The following is a 14,952-nucleotide window of genomic DNA, read 5'->3' as shown; positions in this document are numbered from 1 at the left end:
GGTTGGTGATATGAAATTGTTACAAGTTCCCCTGAAAGGTCTAGTCTATGATCTGACTCCTGACAGTTTTGTTTGTTCCCCTGTGTTTTCTGAAACTGCTGCTTTCTTTTCAGGAAAAGTAATATACAAAATAGTTTACAAGGAAAGAGACTAACAAGATAAAGGTGGTCTTACCAGGTTTCTTCCATTGCTTATATTTGCAAAATGGGGAGTAGGGATACAAGCCCCTCTTGAAACCCTTTGCAGGCAATGCCTCAAAAAATTTGCAACATCAAACTGTTTATTTCTTTAGATAACATTTTGGGATTTGAAGATCTGTGATTTCTAGCATTGAGTGCTACTCAAAGAAATGTGTTTCAATGCCTTTCTCTAAACTCTTAAACTATAAAATGTCTGTCTTCCTAGAACTGTTTTTAATTAAATTGTATGTGAAGGATTCTTAGAAATTCCCAAAAAACTTCAGCATAAGCCTTTTGATCAGTTTTCTGAACCTGGAAATAACTGGGGGCTTTTTCTAAATCTACTGTTTTCCTGGGATTTTAAGTGCTAGTTGCCTAACAGAACATTCCTGACTGAGCTGCAGGTTTTAAATCCCCATGTGCCTTTTTTTGGGTAAATCTTCATTGCAGTGGTATTACATTATCTGCCTGTATTAATTTAGCAACTTGTACTTTGAGAGATCATGTTTCCTAATGGGGGGAGAGAGCTCTTTGTTTAACTAAATATAGTTTTGCTGACATTTTCCTCTCTCTTTGTCTTGAATAACTACAGGGCTTCTGGGACCAACTCTGCGTGCTGAAGTGGGAGATACTTTAGTGGTTCACCTTAAGAATATGGCTGACAAGCCAATCAGTATTCATCCCCAAGGCATAGTTTACAACAAAAATGATGAAGGTAAATACTAGAAAAGCTCCACGTTTTGTTAACTTACTTGTAGACTATGGCATGAAATACTGAGAGGGGCCCAGACCAGTGTTTGAGGATATGTGTAACACAAATATCTTTAGATTCTCCATTAAAAATTCATACCAATTGTTAGCTCCTTTCTTGTTCATCAGTGTAGCACTAGGAATATGAATGTCATCTGATGTGCAAGTCTCCTGATCTGTGTGCTAATACTGTTTCATAGAATCACAGAGTGACTGAGGTTGGAAAGCACCTCTGGAGGTCATCTGGTCCAACCCCCATGTAATTGCAAAATACTCTAGTTCAAGACATAGAAGTTCTTAAATACAGGTCTCAAACTTTTCCAATTCCCTTTCAATAGAGTGCATCAAGATCTTACTGATAAAGGCAGTTCACAGTGCTGATCATGTTGTTCTGATACCCAGAATTACATGCTCAGCTTTGCAGTGCTTTGCTTCTGCAACCCTCATGAGACTAGCAAAAAGAGGTCACAAACTGCGACTAGATTGGCAGTTAAATGTCTGCACTAGCACAGAGTGTGTTTGGTTGCCCTGCCCTGGGTGCTGAGCCAGACCCTGACCAGCAGTTTACAAGTTTATTCAGGGCATTTTTTATTGTGTCCATGTGAAGAGTTTTGCCACCCCATCTCATGGAGTTGAATAGATTGTGTTATTGGAAGTGATAAGCAGTTCAGTTTGACTATCTTATTAATGTGCCTTTTGCACTTGGGAGCCAGAGAATCAAAATCCTCTTTGTCGCATTGCAGATTTGTTGGATATGGCGAGAATAGATACGAGCCATTATTACCCTCTGGATAATGTGCGGTGCACAAAGGTCTAAGGCAGCAAGGCAATGCTAGCCTGCACAGTGGCTTTATGAAAGACAATTAGAAAGCTGGCAAAGTGGGTGTTATTCCTCCCCAGTGACCAGAGGATGAAGCTTCATGCGATGAAGAGCCTGAACTGTGATGACAGTTCTAGGAAATTACTAGGCTGTAAGATGCAGGATGGTGGAATAGCTACTCTCCCCTGTGCTGCTCTCCACAATGTGAGCAGAATCATGAGTTATCACTTTGAAGCTGAAGTACGATATAGGCAAGAAACAAACTGAGCTTTTGGAATTGATTGTAGGAAGATACTCCAGGTGCTTTAATTGCTCTTCGTCTTCATGCCACCCTATTGACTCTCTTCTTGGCAGGCTCCCTGTACGATGACAGAACATCATCTGCAGAAAAGAGAGATGATGCTGTGCTTCCAGGCCAGGTCTACACATATGTGTGGGATATAACAGAAGAAGTTGGTCCAAGAGAAGCTGACCTTCCTTGTCTTACTTATGCATATTATTCTCATGAGAACATGGCAATGGATTTTAATTCTGGTCTGATTGGAGCACTGCTTATCTGTAAGAAAGGTAATGAAATGCTTTATGACTACTAGAAGGTTCTTAATAAAGTTGAGGTTGTATGATAATGAGGGAAGATGCATTATTTTCCTTTTCATGTCTTTATATGCAGTGTAAAGGCAATGATTTTCAACATATTTTAGATGCTGAAGTTTTTAAACAGCAGCTTTCATGCAGATCCATCTTATAAGATGGACAGAAAGTGGTGTTAATAGATATATATTTTTCTGTACTGGTCACATTTTCAGTTGCTTAACTGCTAAATATTACTTCAAATTTCCTGTCTTTGAATATTTTTTAAAGCTTCATTCAAAATGGTTCATCCATTCCAGAGACTAAGGCAGGAAATAATTTGTTTACCCATGTTTTTTTAAGGCTGTCTGATCAAGAGGCTGTACCACTCTATCTTCTGTAATAAGGACTTGAAATTGCAGAGCAGTGTGTCTTTTGCTAGTCATTTGAAAATGTGGCCAAACTTGAACAGATTATAAGTCTTCAAAAATTGCTCTGCATGCCATCAGGGACTAGATGTTTTAGCAGTGTAAGTCATAGAATTCCATCTCCACTAATACGAACTGGTGTCTTGTAGGACTTGCTAGGTACGTGCCACTGGTTAGAGGGAAGTTGTGTGTCATTCTTTTAGTGAAAGCTCTGTGAATTATTTAGCTTGATCCTCTTTCCACCCAGTTGGAGACAAACATTTTGTACAGACTGCAGGCTAAATGGACTTGGACCTTGAAGCCTTCCTGAAAGGAAACATAAAACTGTTTCAGTGTGAGTTGTGCAAGGGCACTCTTCTCACTGATAGGTATCCATTTCATTGTAGAACACACCTACTTGTATCACCTTAAAGGAGTGGCATTAGTATTAATTATATTCCTCATGATGTTTTTTTGAGAATTAGTGGGTTTAGTATTATTTAGGAATTTTTATTTTTCCTAATTTTCTTGGGGTTTCTTCCTCTGTGTTCACGAATATGTGTGCATTTTATGGCATACTGGTGGAGTTAATCTGGACAAATGCTTTGGAGTTACTTGCTTTCCTTCCTTCTCGGGCTTCTCAAGTTCATGCATAAATTGTAGGCTTGATTTGGGTATGAGTTTGAGATGGACCTTCAAGACAACTTGAGCATATGTTTCTAGCTCTAGAGTAAAGATGACCTAGTGATATTTTTAAGAAATCTGACCGTGTTTTCTTTAACTGGGTACTGTGTATGGTAGGTGCAAAACACACCTGTGCATTTGGTCTGGCTGGTATGGAGTTAAGTTTCTTCATAGCAACTCATATGGTGTTTTGGGTTTGTGGCTATATAGTGGTAAAAATATACCCATGTTTTAGCTATTGCTGAACAGTGCTTGAACAGCATCAAGGCTTTCTCTTTTACTTGCTCAGACCTGCTAAGCTGGGGTTGGGCAAGAGGCTGGGAAAGGAGACAGCTGGACAGATGAACCAAGTTGGCCAAGAGGATTTTTCCTACCGTGTAATATCATTCTCAGCAGTAAAAACTGGAAGTAGAGGAAGAAGCAGCAGTGCAGGGGGGAATGAAGAGCAATAACTCCTGAGGTGGCTGTTCCTGAGAGACTGGCTGGGCATCAGTCTGGGAAATGAGTGATCTCCTTCATGTTGTTTGGGGCTTTTCTCCCCTCTTTCCTTTACCTGTTGAACCATATTTATTGACTCACAAGTTTTCTCATTTTTGTTCTTTTGGTCCTCTCCCATGTGCTCCTGGGACAGGGAAGCATTGAAGTAGCTGTGGAGATGCTTGGTGGTTGACTAGGCTCAGTCCACTACAGTCTGACAAATTAAGAGCACTATAGGTGGTATAGAGTCATAGAATGGTTTGGGTTGGAAGGCACCTTGTATAACCTGGGAAGGTTATAATGAGTGGACTTTTGAGTTAAAGCGCTTGACAGAGTGTCCGTCACATGACAAGCAGCTAAGTTCCTCTGTTGATCTGAGACTTCTTGTGCACAGGAAAATGGGACTTTGTAGCCTCTCGTAAATAAAAATTATTACATTAAAGATAGCTGCTTCCACTGCTACTGTCTCTTCCTAGGTGGAATAATCGGCAAGCTCCCAAATTTTTAGTTCCTGCAGTCCGGAGGGACATCTACTTTAGTCCTCGATTATGCGTTGAAAGTAGCAAGTGGAAGTTTTTACTGTGAGCAATCTGCAGAAAGAATCAGTAAAATCATACCAGTTCTGTTTGTGGCATGTCCTTTCCCATCACTTTCCTTGTTCATCCATGCCCACTTTATGCTGATCAGGCCACGCACCGCCAAAAGCTGCAACAAGGTTCTTCCCTCTCTATTTCCACTAAGTCTGCTCAGAGAATTTTAACACTCACCCTTCCAAAGTTCTAGGGTGGATTCACCTGCAGCAGGCAGTTGGATGTTTGGAAATGAGAGGATTCAAAGGTGATGGCCTAGAGTCCCACATGGGTCGCAAAGCTGTTGAGGGAGAAGCCACTCAAGGACACGTACCCCATTCTAGGAATTGCACACATGCTACCCAAGTCTTTCCTGCTCGGACCAGAGTCCCAATGCAGTGGGTGACTTTTGGAAGCAGACAGGTGCCCCTTTTGACTCCCTTTGCATGTGCATTCTCACCCTTGAGTGCTTCTCTTTTATGCAGATCCGGCCCTAAGTTTCCCATAGCAGAGTCTCAGGTACTGAATCTTATTTTTAAATATATTTATTCAAATGGTACAGTGGAAAAACTGTTTGAGCTTTTGAACAACAAAATCCCTGGCCAGTTATAGCCTGATGATTTGTGCACCTGCCCTTCACATGCTCTTCATGTGACTTTCACATGCCTTTTGGTCCAATGGTAGTTTTTGGCCTGGGATCTTCTAACACGGCAGGCCATTATCTATTTTTATCTTTTTAAGCTGGAGCTTCTGCTGATGGTTGTAGCCTCCTTACCTTCTGGTTTGCACTTCCTGTGCACCTGCTTATTGGCAGAGCATGGGAAGCTGAAAAGCCCTTGACTTAGGATAAGCACTTCTTAACAACAACTTAAAACATTGGTGTGTTATCAACATCATTCCCCTACTAAATCCAAAACACAGCACTGTGTCAGCTACTAGGAAGAAAATTAGTGCTATCCCAGCCAAAAGCACATCTAGGTGAAAGTTCACAGATTGCAGCCTGAGGCTTCAGCAAATCTAGCTACTCATGGTAAGTAATATTAAACAGTATACCAAATCACACAACATTATGCCATAACCCCTGCATCCTAGTACTAAAATATTGACTCTTCAGAGATTAATTCTGTTTAAAACTTAGTTATTTGAATTCAACCAGTATTTCTTAGCAGCAGTATGAATTCTGCTTGTTGATAGAAATTACACCTGTATCACAAACTCTCTTAGGTGGTTTAACTGATCCAATTCAGCAGTATGTGTCAAAGTCTTTTGTGTGTAAAGGTTGTTTGCTGAGTGGTTGGTTTTATGCTTTTCAAAGGAGCTGATAACCTCAGTGTAGTACTTGAAAAGGCAGTGTTCACACTGCAGGTGACTGCCAACATTCTTCTCCTTCCCTCACCGCCTCAAGAGGTCGACATCTGATTGTGGACAGAAGGCTGTTTGGCATTCCTGTTTATTAAGGCAATCCCTACAACACTTTGCCAGAATTGCCTGAGATAAGTCATTGCATGTTGTTTAATCTCCTCTGGGATACTGCAGACTTTTATTTCGTGTTTACCCAACCCAAAGGTAGTTTCAGAAATAAAATCACTTTATGAGTACTCTTAAGGTCTTGTTTTGGTCAGGCTGAGCTACTACCTGCTAACAGTTGAAGCAAGCTCATTAAATACACATTAATGCCACTACATTGATGTGAAAGCTCCTTTGCTTCTGCTTTAAATTAAGACCTGTTTCTCCTTTATAGGAAGCCTAAATGAGGATGGATCACAGAAGCATTTTGACAAGGAGTATGTACTGATGTTTGGTGTGTTTGATGAAAACAAGAGTTGGCAAAGATCAGCGTCACTCAAATACACCATTAATGGCTACACTGATGGAACTTTACCAGGTACTGCTCAGGCTTATGTGACGTGAAATTAACATTGATGAAGGCTGAATATGTCCTTTGTTTGCTTTTTATGCAAGTGAACAGGAATGGGAAGGAATGAGCTACAGACTTTCATAGTACATGTCTAAATTCTAGAAGAGAAGCTGTGCTGCTGGAAGGAAGTAATGCCATATTGCTGATAAGAGCAACAGGATTCCTTCTAAGAAGAGTTCTGCTCAAAGAACACGATTACTGACTTTAAAAAAAAAAATTCCTATTTTGTTTTTACGCAGCTGATGGAGAGAGTGTGAGGTTGTTAAGTGAACTGCTGGTTTTACAGCATATGGAAGAACTTCCTGAAAGTGGAAAGACAGTTACCATTAAATTAGAGAAATGGGAAGACTAGGAAGGTGGTAGTGGGGCTATTCTGTTGCTAGTATTTTTCCCTTGTTCTTCTAAGGAGCTACTTTCCTATCTCTGTCCAGTCCATTGAGCAAATAAAAAACGGTTGTCTTTAGTGGGGGTTTTTTAATAGATAGAACAAATACTGGATAGGGTAGTCACTGTCACTAGATACAACCTAATTCTTTAGCCTGGATCCTTTTCTTCTCTTTTTTAATTTCTTCTTCTTCTCCTTCTTTCTCTCTTTCTCCTTCTTTCTCTCTTTCTCCTTCTTTCTCTCTTTCTCCTTCTTTCTCTCTTTCTCCTTCTTTCTCTCTCCTTTTTTTTTTTTTCCCCAGACAAGGACAAACCGGGTTTCCAAAAAAGGCTACTGGTTTCCTTCCTTCTTGCCCAGCTCACTGTAAACCAGGTTGCCACTTGCATGTAAAATTCACTCACCTATCCTCCACTGAGGTACAGGATTTTGGTATCTATTCAGCTTAGAAGCTTCTGAAACTTCCTCTGTGCAAACACAGATCACAGGAGTTAGAGCTGGTTTTTAATGTTTTGAGCAAACATTCACTTCAGATCTAGTGTGCATAGGGAACTTGCATGATATGCCTGTACTCTGAACCCTACTCTCATTTGTCTTTCAGATTTGGAGGCTTGTGCCTATGACAACATTAGCTGGCATTTGATAGGAATGAGTTCCAAGCCAGAAATTTTCTCCATTCATATCAATGGCCAGTCCATGGAGCAAAGACGTCACCGAATTTCTACGGTTAATCTAGTGGGGGGAGCAGCAACCACAGTAAACATGACAGTGATTGAGGAAGGAAGGTGGCTGATATCTTCTCTTGTCCAAAAGCACCTGCAAGGCAAGGAAACATCTATTTATTAGGCAAATGTCCTTCTCTTCTTTGTCCCAAATGGCTTCTACTGTTTTGCCATGGTACAGTTACTGTTCTTCAGGTGGCTGTCGTTTTACTGAGAAACCACTGGAGAACAGGGCACTCTGTTGGAATGAGAAGTGCATGATGAACCAAAAGGTGTTCTGATCTGCAGCTTTGCTATGTGCAGACCAGAGCAACAGTGAATCAGTACTCCAGCATCTAAATCTGTGACCTGTTCAGATAAGCACCGTTATAAAATTAGTAAGGAACCAGCTGTTTCCTGAGAAACTGAGCACTTCCAGCGAAGGGTCACTCAATCTGATGAAAATATTTCTGTCCACCACTTGATAGTGGGGTATCTCTCTCTCAGCAATGATCAGCATTCTATTTTAAAGAAGAAAGAAATCTCTCTTACAAGAGCTGGAAGACATGTTTTGAGAAACAAACAAACAAACAAACTCGACAAAACAAAACAAAAAAACCAACACACCAAAAAAATAGCTTTCTATCCATTCAGCTGATATTTTTTAAGAGGGCTAGTTGAGAGAGCCTCTCTATTCCATTTTATTAATATGGGATCCTTGGAAGGCTCCCAGCATATATGTAGTCTGTGTGGATGCAGCCTTTTCAAGCCTGAAAAGATGGCAATCAGGTGAACAAACTTGCTGGCAGCCTTAGCTAAAGACATGAGGAATGCACTTGAAGTGGTAAAGGTTCATAAAATGGAAAATCACCATGGTACTGTTTCTTCTCAATTAGTTGGAATGCACGGTTACCTCACTGTAAGAGACTGTGGGGACAAAGAGCTGAAGAAGAGTCGTCTCTCCTATAGAGAACGCCTTATGATCAAAAACTGGGAATATTTCATTGCTGCAGAAGAAGTTACTTGGGATTATGCCCCAAGTATTCCAGACAGCCTTTATAGGTAAAGTAATACTTTGACAGCATAATATGGAATGTTAACATGAAATTACAAAATAGTTCAGGTTGGAGAGGACCTCCAGGGATCCAATAGCAAAGTTGGATAGTTGCACAGGGCCTTATGCAGTTGAGTTTTCATTGTCTCCAAGGGTGGTGAGTCCTCAACTTCTCTAGGCACCTTTGCAATCTCCCAATGAAAAAGCCTTTCTGTAGAACTAATCTTGTTGCAACTTGTGTCCATCTCTTCACTGTGCAACTCTGAGAAGAGTCTAGTTCTGTTTTCTCTGATCTCCCACTTGATAGTTGAAGATAAGAATAAAATGCTCCCTTGGCTGTGTCTTTGCACAACTGAATAATCAGATTTTTCCTTTGTGTCATGTGGTCTAGTGCCCTAATCACTGTGGTGACCCTCCACTGGGCTCTCAGCAGTGTGTTGAAGGACTTTTTTGCTGATGAGCCCAAAAGTGGACACCTGTTGCCTCTAACAAGGAGCCCAAAATTTGAAGATGACTTACAAAATACCTTAAGTAGCATACAAGGCTATTTTCTAAATTACTTTGCAACATGAATTATAGTGAAATAAAAAGTCCTTAAGAGGAAGGGAAAAGGAAGGAGATAATATTTCTGGAGAATAAAAGTTTTTTAAAGTTCAATCAAATATTTGGGGAATTGGAAGAGAGTTCTCTCTGTAAATGACCTTTGCATGGCACCAATGTAGATGTAGTGAAAGTCACAAAAAGTAAGCATATTGGGCTATCTTGTTCAGCTTCAGGTAAATAGAAGGAGTTCTGTAACATTCAGGAGGTCATAGTACACAATGCTGTCAATGCAGTGTAAGGTTAAATTTGCAGTCTTTCAATTTTCCACTGCTACAGCACCAGTGACTTGACAAGATGATGTCCATAAGAACCTTTAAGGAACAAGACAAATTCCGTACCCTGTATGGGGCTTAGTTTCATATACCTTCTTAGAATATAGTGACCATATAACTTTTTAAGTATTCTTCTTCCTTTGGTGTGATTTGCTTTCCTTCTTATTTGCTTAAGATTATCTGTTCCTGTCTCTTCTAGAGTCTTTGCTAGTGTAAGCAAATTGTCTGGTTTTTTTTATGCTCAACTATGGCTTCGTAAAAACAGAACAGTGATTTCTGCTATCTTATCTTGAAAACACAGCTGCTACTTCAGTTTGTTTTTTTCTTGCATATATGCCCCTATTAAACTGAATGTAAACTCTGATAATAATTGGTCATATGTCATACTAAAACACAAATATTCCAAGCTTCTTACCTATTTTAGGTTAGAATTTGGGGTGAAGAGGATTAGGTTAGTTTAGGGTTTGTGTATTTTTTTAAAAGCAGTGAGGTTTCTAGCAGTTGCTTGAGTCCTAATTCTGTATTGTAGTAGATGTCACTATTCAAGTTTTGTTGATAATTTGTCTTTTCCTTTATTTTTAAAACACCATAGAGAGCAGCGCTTGGGCAACTTCTCAAATCTTATAGGTAAAAAGTATAAAAAAGCTATTTTTAGGCAATATACTGATGCCAGTTTCACTAAACGTCTGGAAAATCCTCGTCCCAAAGTAACTGGAATCTTGGGCCCTGTTATCAGAGCTCAACTCAATGACAAAGTCAAAGTAAGTAACATAAAGTCAGAGATTATTTTAACTATAGCATAGTTTTTTGTTGGGCAGAGATACAAAATAATTAATTTTTTTTGTATCTAGCTGATGTGGTGGTGTTAGGTCATAGGCTGGATCTGATGATCTCAAAGGTCTTTTCCAGCCTTGATGATTCTGGGATTCTGTGAAATATAGCTAATATTATAAATATTGGCCCTATTAAAATGTGTGATTACAAGTGCCAGTGTTTAGCTTATATTTTTCAGCATTTCCTCTGTAATTTCCACGATTGTGGTTTATTTTACAACATAAACGCACTTCATCACAGTCTTTGTAAAACAGGTTGACACTGGTCCAAAATTTTACACTGGTCCAAAATGGAAAAAAGCTAGACCTAGGTGGACTTCTGGGGAAAACTGGATGTGAGGGCAAACTTCATGAGCCCCTCATTCCTTTTGTTGTAGTTTTTTTTTTCTGACTGTTTCAGACAATTATACTCTGTTTTCACAGTTAAATGTTCTTTCTTGGAGTTATGAAGCCAAGCTACAAAGCAGTTGAATTACAAGCTTCTGCTGTTGTCACATCCACTTGTCTTTCTGTTGTCACTTAATGATGCATCACAAAGTTTCATGATCTTTAATTGCCATCTTGACTGTGTGACTATGAATTTGAGCTTAGCACATTTCTTGTTTTTTTTGGTTTCATAAGAATAAGCAGGACATTTTGCCTTTTTCTCCCATATGGCTTTTGGGTCTTGGAATTTGGGCCAAGTTTTATTTTTAAACCTGTTTAAATTTTTTTTCTCCCATAATGAAGGTTCTTAAGAATTTAAGTAAATAGTTTTGTATTCCCTGTGGTAGTGTGTGCCTACTATCTGGAAGAACAAGTGCTGTTCTTAGATTTTACAGAGGCTGGGTGTAAGAAGCTGAATTTCACTCAATGTGCTTTACAAAGCCCAGCAACAGGGTACCAGCAGCATTTAGACTATGAGTTTATGTTATCAGACAATATTTAAGACATCCCTTTGCCTTTCCAGCACTTCCTAGGCTCAAAATAGGCAAATTCCACTGTGGTTGAAACTTTGTTATGTATTCAGACAAGGATTTGCTGACTATTAATTTCCCTTTTTTTTTTTTTTTTTTTTTTCATTTGTCTGTCAATATAGATTGTATTCAAAAACAAGGCCAGTCGACCTTACAGCATTTACTTCCATGGAGTAACACTTGCAAAGGATGCAGAAGGAGCCAATTATCCTCTGGATCCCACAGGTAAGAAATTGGTAAATTACATTTTGCATACCACTAACTGTTGTGGAGCATTTCTTTGCTGTGGAGGAGATGCTGTGGCTAGGAATGTGCCTGACTGGGAGGCCTCAATTTTATGCTCTGCCTTTGTTGACCTGTTGTATTGCCTTATGGAGAATCACAGAGTCATCATGGTTGGAAAGGACCTCTGAGATCAGAGTCCAACCACTAACACAAAAAAGCCCACCACCCACAAAAAAAGCCCCACAACCTCGGCTGCTATAGCTTGCCCTGAAGTGCCACATCTACACGTTTCTTGAATATCTCCAAGGATGGTGACTCCACCACCTCCCTGGGCAGACTGTTCCAATGCATGACCAGTCTTTCAGTAAAGAAATTCATCCTAATATCCAGTCTAAACCTCCCCTGGCACAACTTCAGGCTGTTTCCTCTGGTTCTATCATTATTCATTTGGGAGGGGAGGCCAATAGAGAACAATGAGGTCTCCCCTCAGCCTCCTGTTCTTCAGACTAAACATCCCCAAGATATGAAATGAATGCACAGACAAACACCCCCTTTTTTGGTGTCTTAGTTTTCTGTTCCTATTTGTAATTTTAGAGACAAAATTTATGCTGAACTTCACTTATCTCAGAGGTAGCTTGAAATGGCATAACTGCACCTAATTCATTGATGCAGCCTGATGTTATATAAAGATCTGCCTCTGGGTTTGTATCATTACTGTTCTCCTTTTTCTTAGGCAACGGCACCCAGAGTAGAGGAATTGAACCAGGGAAGACACATACTTATGAATGGAAAATTGCTAAAACAGATCAACCCACTGCACAGGATGCACAATGTATTACAAGGCTGTATCATAGTGCTGTAGATACTGAAAGAGATGTAGCCTCTGGACTGATTGGCCCACTTCTCATCTGTAAAAGTGAAGCATTGACACAGAAGGGTGCACAGGTAGTGTCTGGCAACATGTTATAGATAGATTTTCCTCCAATAATATTATTTGCCCTACAGTGAATTTGGTTTTGCTCCCCTTAGAGAACTGTTGTGTAGAGAGCAATTAAACCTGTAGACTCCTGAAGAAGTTACATGAAGAAACAGTCATCTAACTACCCACAGTAGTAGAGAAATTACATTCTGATTTTCTTAGCAAGAGCAGTATTTCAACAAATGGTCAGCCTGACTTGAGAGTTTATTTCCAGGCTTGATAAAAAGACTTTCTTACTGCTACTGCACCTTCACACTCTAAAGACATTCAGATTTCAGCTGGTCCCTTTCTGTAACAGATATAATTCAACGGGGTCTGACAGTCTCAGTCATCACTGAATTCAGAGCAACCCAAACAGCATGGAAGAGTTCTGGGAGAGTGGTTCTCCTTGCCTTTCCTTGAAATCTTGCTCGGCAAAAACTTGAGCATCACTCAAGATTTGAGAAAAAAATGTCAAAACCTTGTGCTCAGGTCAAACCAGGAGGCTGGTCCTTATGCAGAGAGCCCAGTCATATACTGTCTGCTTATCTGAAGTGCTAGTGGTTGCTCAGTGCTCCACCACAGGTTGCTTGCAGTAGGATTGTCACCTTCAAGTCTTGACCCCCTACTCCCTTTTAGTCTTAGCCCTTGGATCACCCTTACCACAGGTGAAGTTTATATTGCTTACGTAGTAAGTAAATGTAACTGCTGTGTTGATTTTCTTTCAGAAAAAGACAGATGAGGAGCAGCAGGCAGTGTTTGCTGTGTTCAATGAAAACAAGAGCTGGTACATAGAGGATAACATCAAGAACTACTGCAGCAACCCTGCCAGTGTTAAAAGGGATGATCCCAAGTTCTATAACTCAAACATAATACACAGTGAGTGGGATATCATGCTGAATGTTGTGAGAGCTCCTGTGAACCTGAACATTCAGTGATTGCTTGTTCTTGGATGTACTGCAACCACGGAATTCTCTAGAGAGCCAGTGGACTTTCAACCATGCCAGGTGGCACCATACAGAAATATGCAATATTATAGGGGACAGGCTGGCTCTGGACCCTGAAGCAAAGGCAAGGGTTATTTAGCTTTGACACAGCACCCTGCTGCCTTAGAGATACTACTATTTCCAGAGCTGGAATCTCCATCAAGTCTATTGTCATTTCAGGGCTGTGCCAGTCTCCTTCCAAGTGCCAATGTGTGTCCAGTTCAATGGACTAACATCAAAGAACAGCAGTTTTTAAATGTCTTACTCTGAAGATATTGAGACCACTTTTATTTTGCTTTCCTTCTAGCAATAAATGGATATGTGTCTGACAGCAGTGAAATCCTTGGATTTTGCCAAAATAATGTGGTTCAGTGGCACTTCTCCAGTGTTGGCACTCATGATGAGATTGTCTCTGTTCGCCTTTCTGGGCACTCTTTTCTGTATCAAGGGGAATATGAAGATGTGGTGAACCTTTTCCCAATGAGTGGAGAATCAGTGACAGTGGAAATGGACAATGCTGGTAAGTGGTAAAACTATAGTGTTTGACGGCTCTTACAGGACATTTTTTAATCTCCACAAATCTACAAGGACTTACCTAAATAGGAAAGAAAGCTTTTCTGATAAACATAGTGCAGGAAAATAATTTCCCAGTGCAATTGATGTATGGAGTCTGGTTGGCTACACAGACTTGGCACATAGCATAATGTTATACTGAGGCTTATTTTGGTTTTTGGTGGTTTTGTTTGTTTGTTTTCACTTTAAAGTTAGTTTTGGGCTTAGCAATGATAATTTTAAGGCAATTATAAGATTGCTCTTGGAAACAATCTGGTATCAACTCCACTAGACGATTCCCAATTTTGTCACATGCTTGTCCATCTGAGTTAGCTAAGGCTGTCAAATGATGCTAGACATTACTGGTCAAAGTGGCTACACCTCACCTTCAGCTTGTGGGCATTTAGCAGCAGTAAAGTCTGCCTGGCTGAATCATTGGTCCATCAGTATACATCTCAATGTTTAGGATTAATACCATGTCTTGAAAAGGTAACACTAGAAGCCATGTAGACCACAGATACAGAATTACCTGCAAAAAGACAGACATTATTCCTTATTGGAGGCTGTGTTTAGTGATCATCTTAGAATTCCACAAGGTTTAGGTATCCTTATCCTATATAAGTACCAATAGGGTTTGGTTTTGGTTTTTTTTCATCTTTTATCTCTTTAAATACCAAATTCTTTATGTCCTCAGTTTGTTTTCAGTGATCACACACACCTTATAAGTTAAAAGTGTATTGTATGCTAAATATTTTTTATTGTTTAAGATTGAGGAATCATTAAAAATCTGTCAGAGTTTATGGAAAACTCCTCAGTAATGAAGTTGTACTTTTGATTTTGGTGTGTTTTCTTTCATAAATTTGCTGTTGTTAGAAATAAGGAAAGCTATGCAGGTCACTTCAAACTCTAATAAACCCAGAAAAATTGTATGTGACCTTTTTAATAAAAATTTCTCAAGCTCTTTTAATTCTGTCTGTTCTATCATATTTGCTAGTTCCAAGAGCAAGCTGTAACAAGCCAAGAACTTGATTTGATGCTGTTTAGGGAAACAGATTT

The 14,952-nt window shown here is 39.7% G+C and overlaps 1 protein-coding gene and 1 long non-coding RNA gene across 2 annotated transcripts in view; one reads left to right on the top strand and one right to left on the bottom strand.

The window, feature by feature from the left end:
* LOC127380607 (uncharacterized) overlaps positions 1-14,952 on the bottom strand; it is a 462,715-nt gene that overhangs the window by 187,545 nt on the left and 260,218 nt on the right. The window lies entirely within an intron of this gene.
* The window catches only part of F5 (coagulation factor V), a 36,589-nt gene that overhangs the window by 4,047 nt on the left and 17,590 nt on the right, over positions 1-14,952 (top strand). The window contains exons 3-12 of the mRNA XM_051609602.1: positions 772-894; positions 2,104-2,316; positions 6,198-6,341; positions 7,358-7,579; positions 8,354-8,519; positions 9,979-10,147; positions 11,298-11,400; positions 12,134-12,345; positions 13,087-13,237; positions 13,652-13,864. Coding sequence (XP_051465562.1) covers positions 772-894; positions 2,104-2,316; positions 6,198-6,341; positions 7,358-7,579; positions 8,354-8,519; positions 9,979-10,147; positions 11,298-11,400; positions 12,134-12,345; positions 13,087-13,237; positions 13,652-13,864 — 1,716 coding nt within the window. The remainder of the gene's footprint in view (positions 1-771; positions 895-2,103; positions 2,317-6,197; positions 6,342-7,357; positions 7,580-8,353; positions 8,520-9,978; positions 10,148-11,297; positions 11,401-12,133; positions 12,346-13,086; positions 13,238-13,651; positions 13,865-14,952) is intronic.

Source organism: Apus apus, chromosome 1 (assembly GCF_020740795.1).
Source record: "Apus apus isolate bApuApu2 chromosome 1, bApuApu2.pri.cur, whole genome shotgun sequence".
NCBI lineage: Eukaryota > Metazoa > Chordata > Aves > Apodiformes > Apodidae > Apus > Apus apus.
The sequence above is the reverse complement of the archived record's forward strand: the minus strand, read 5'-3'. Positions and strand labels throughout refer to the sequence as shown.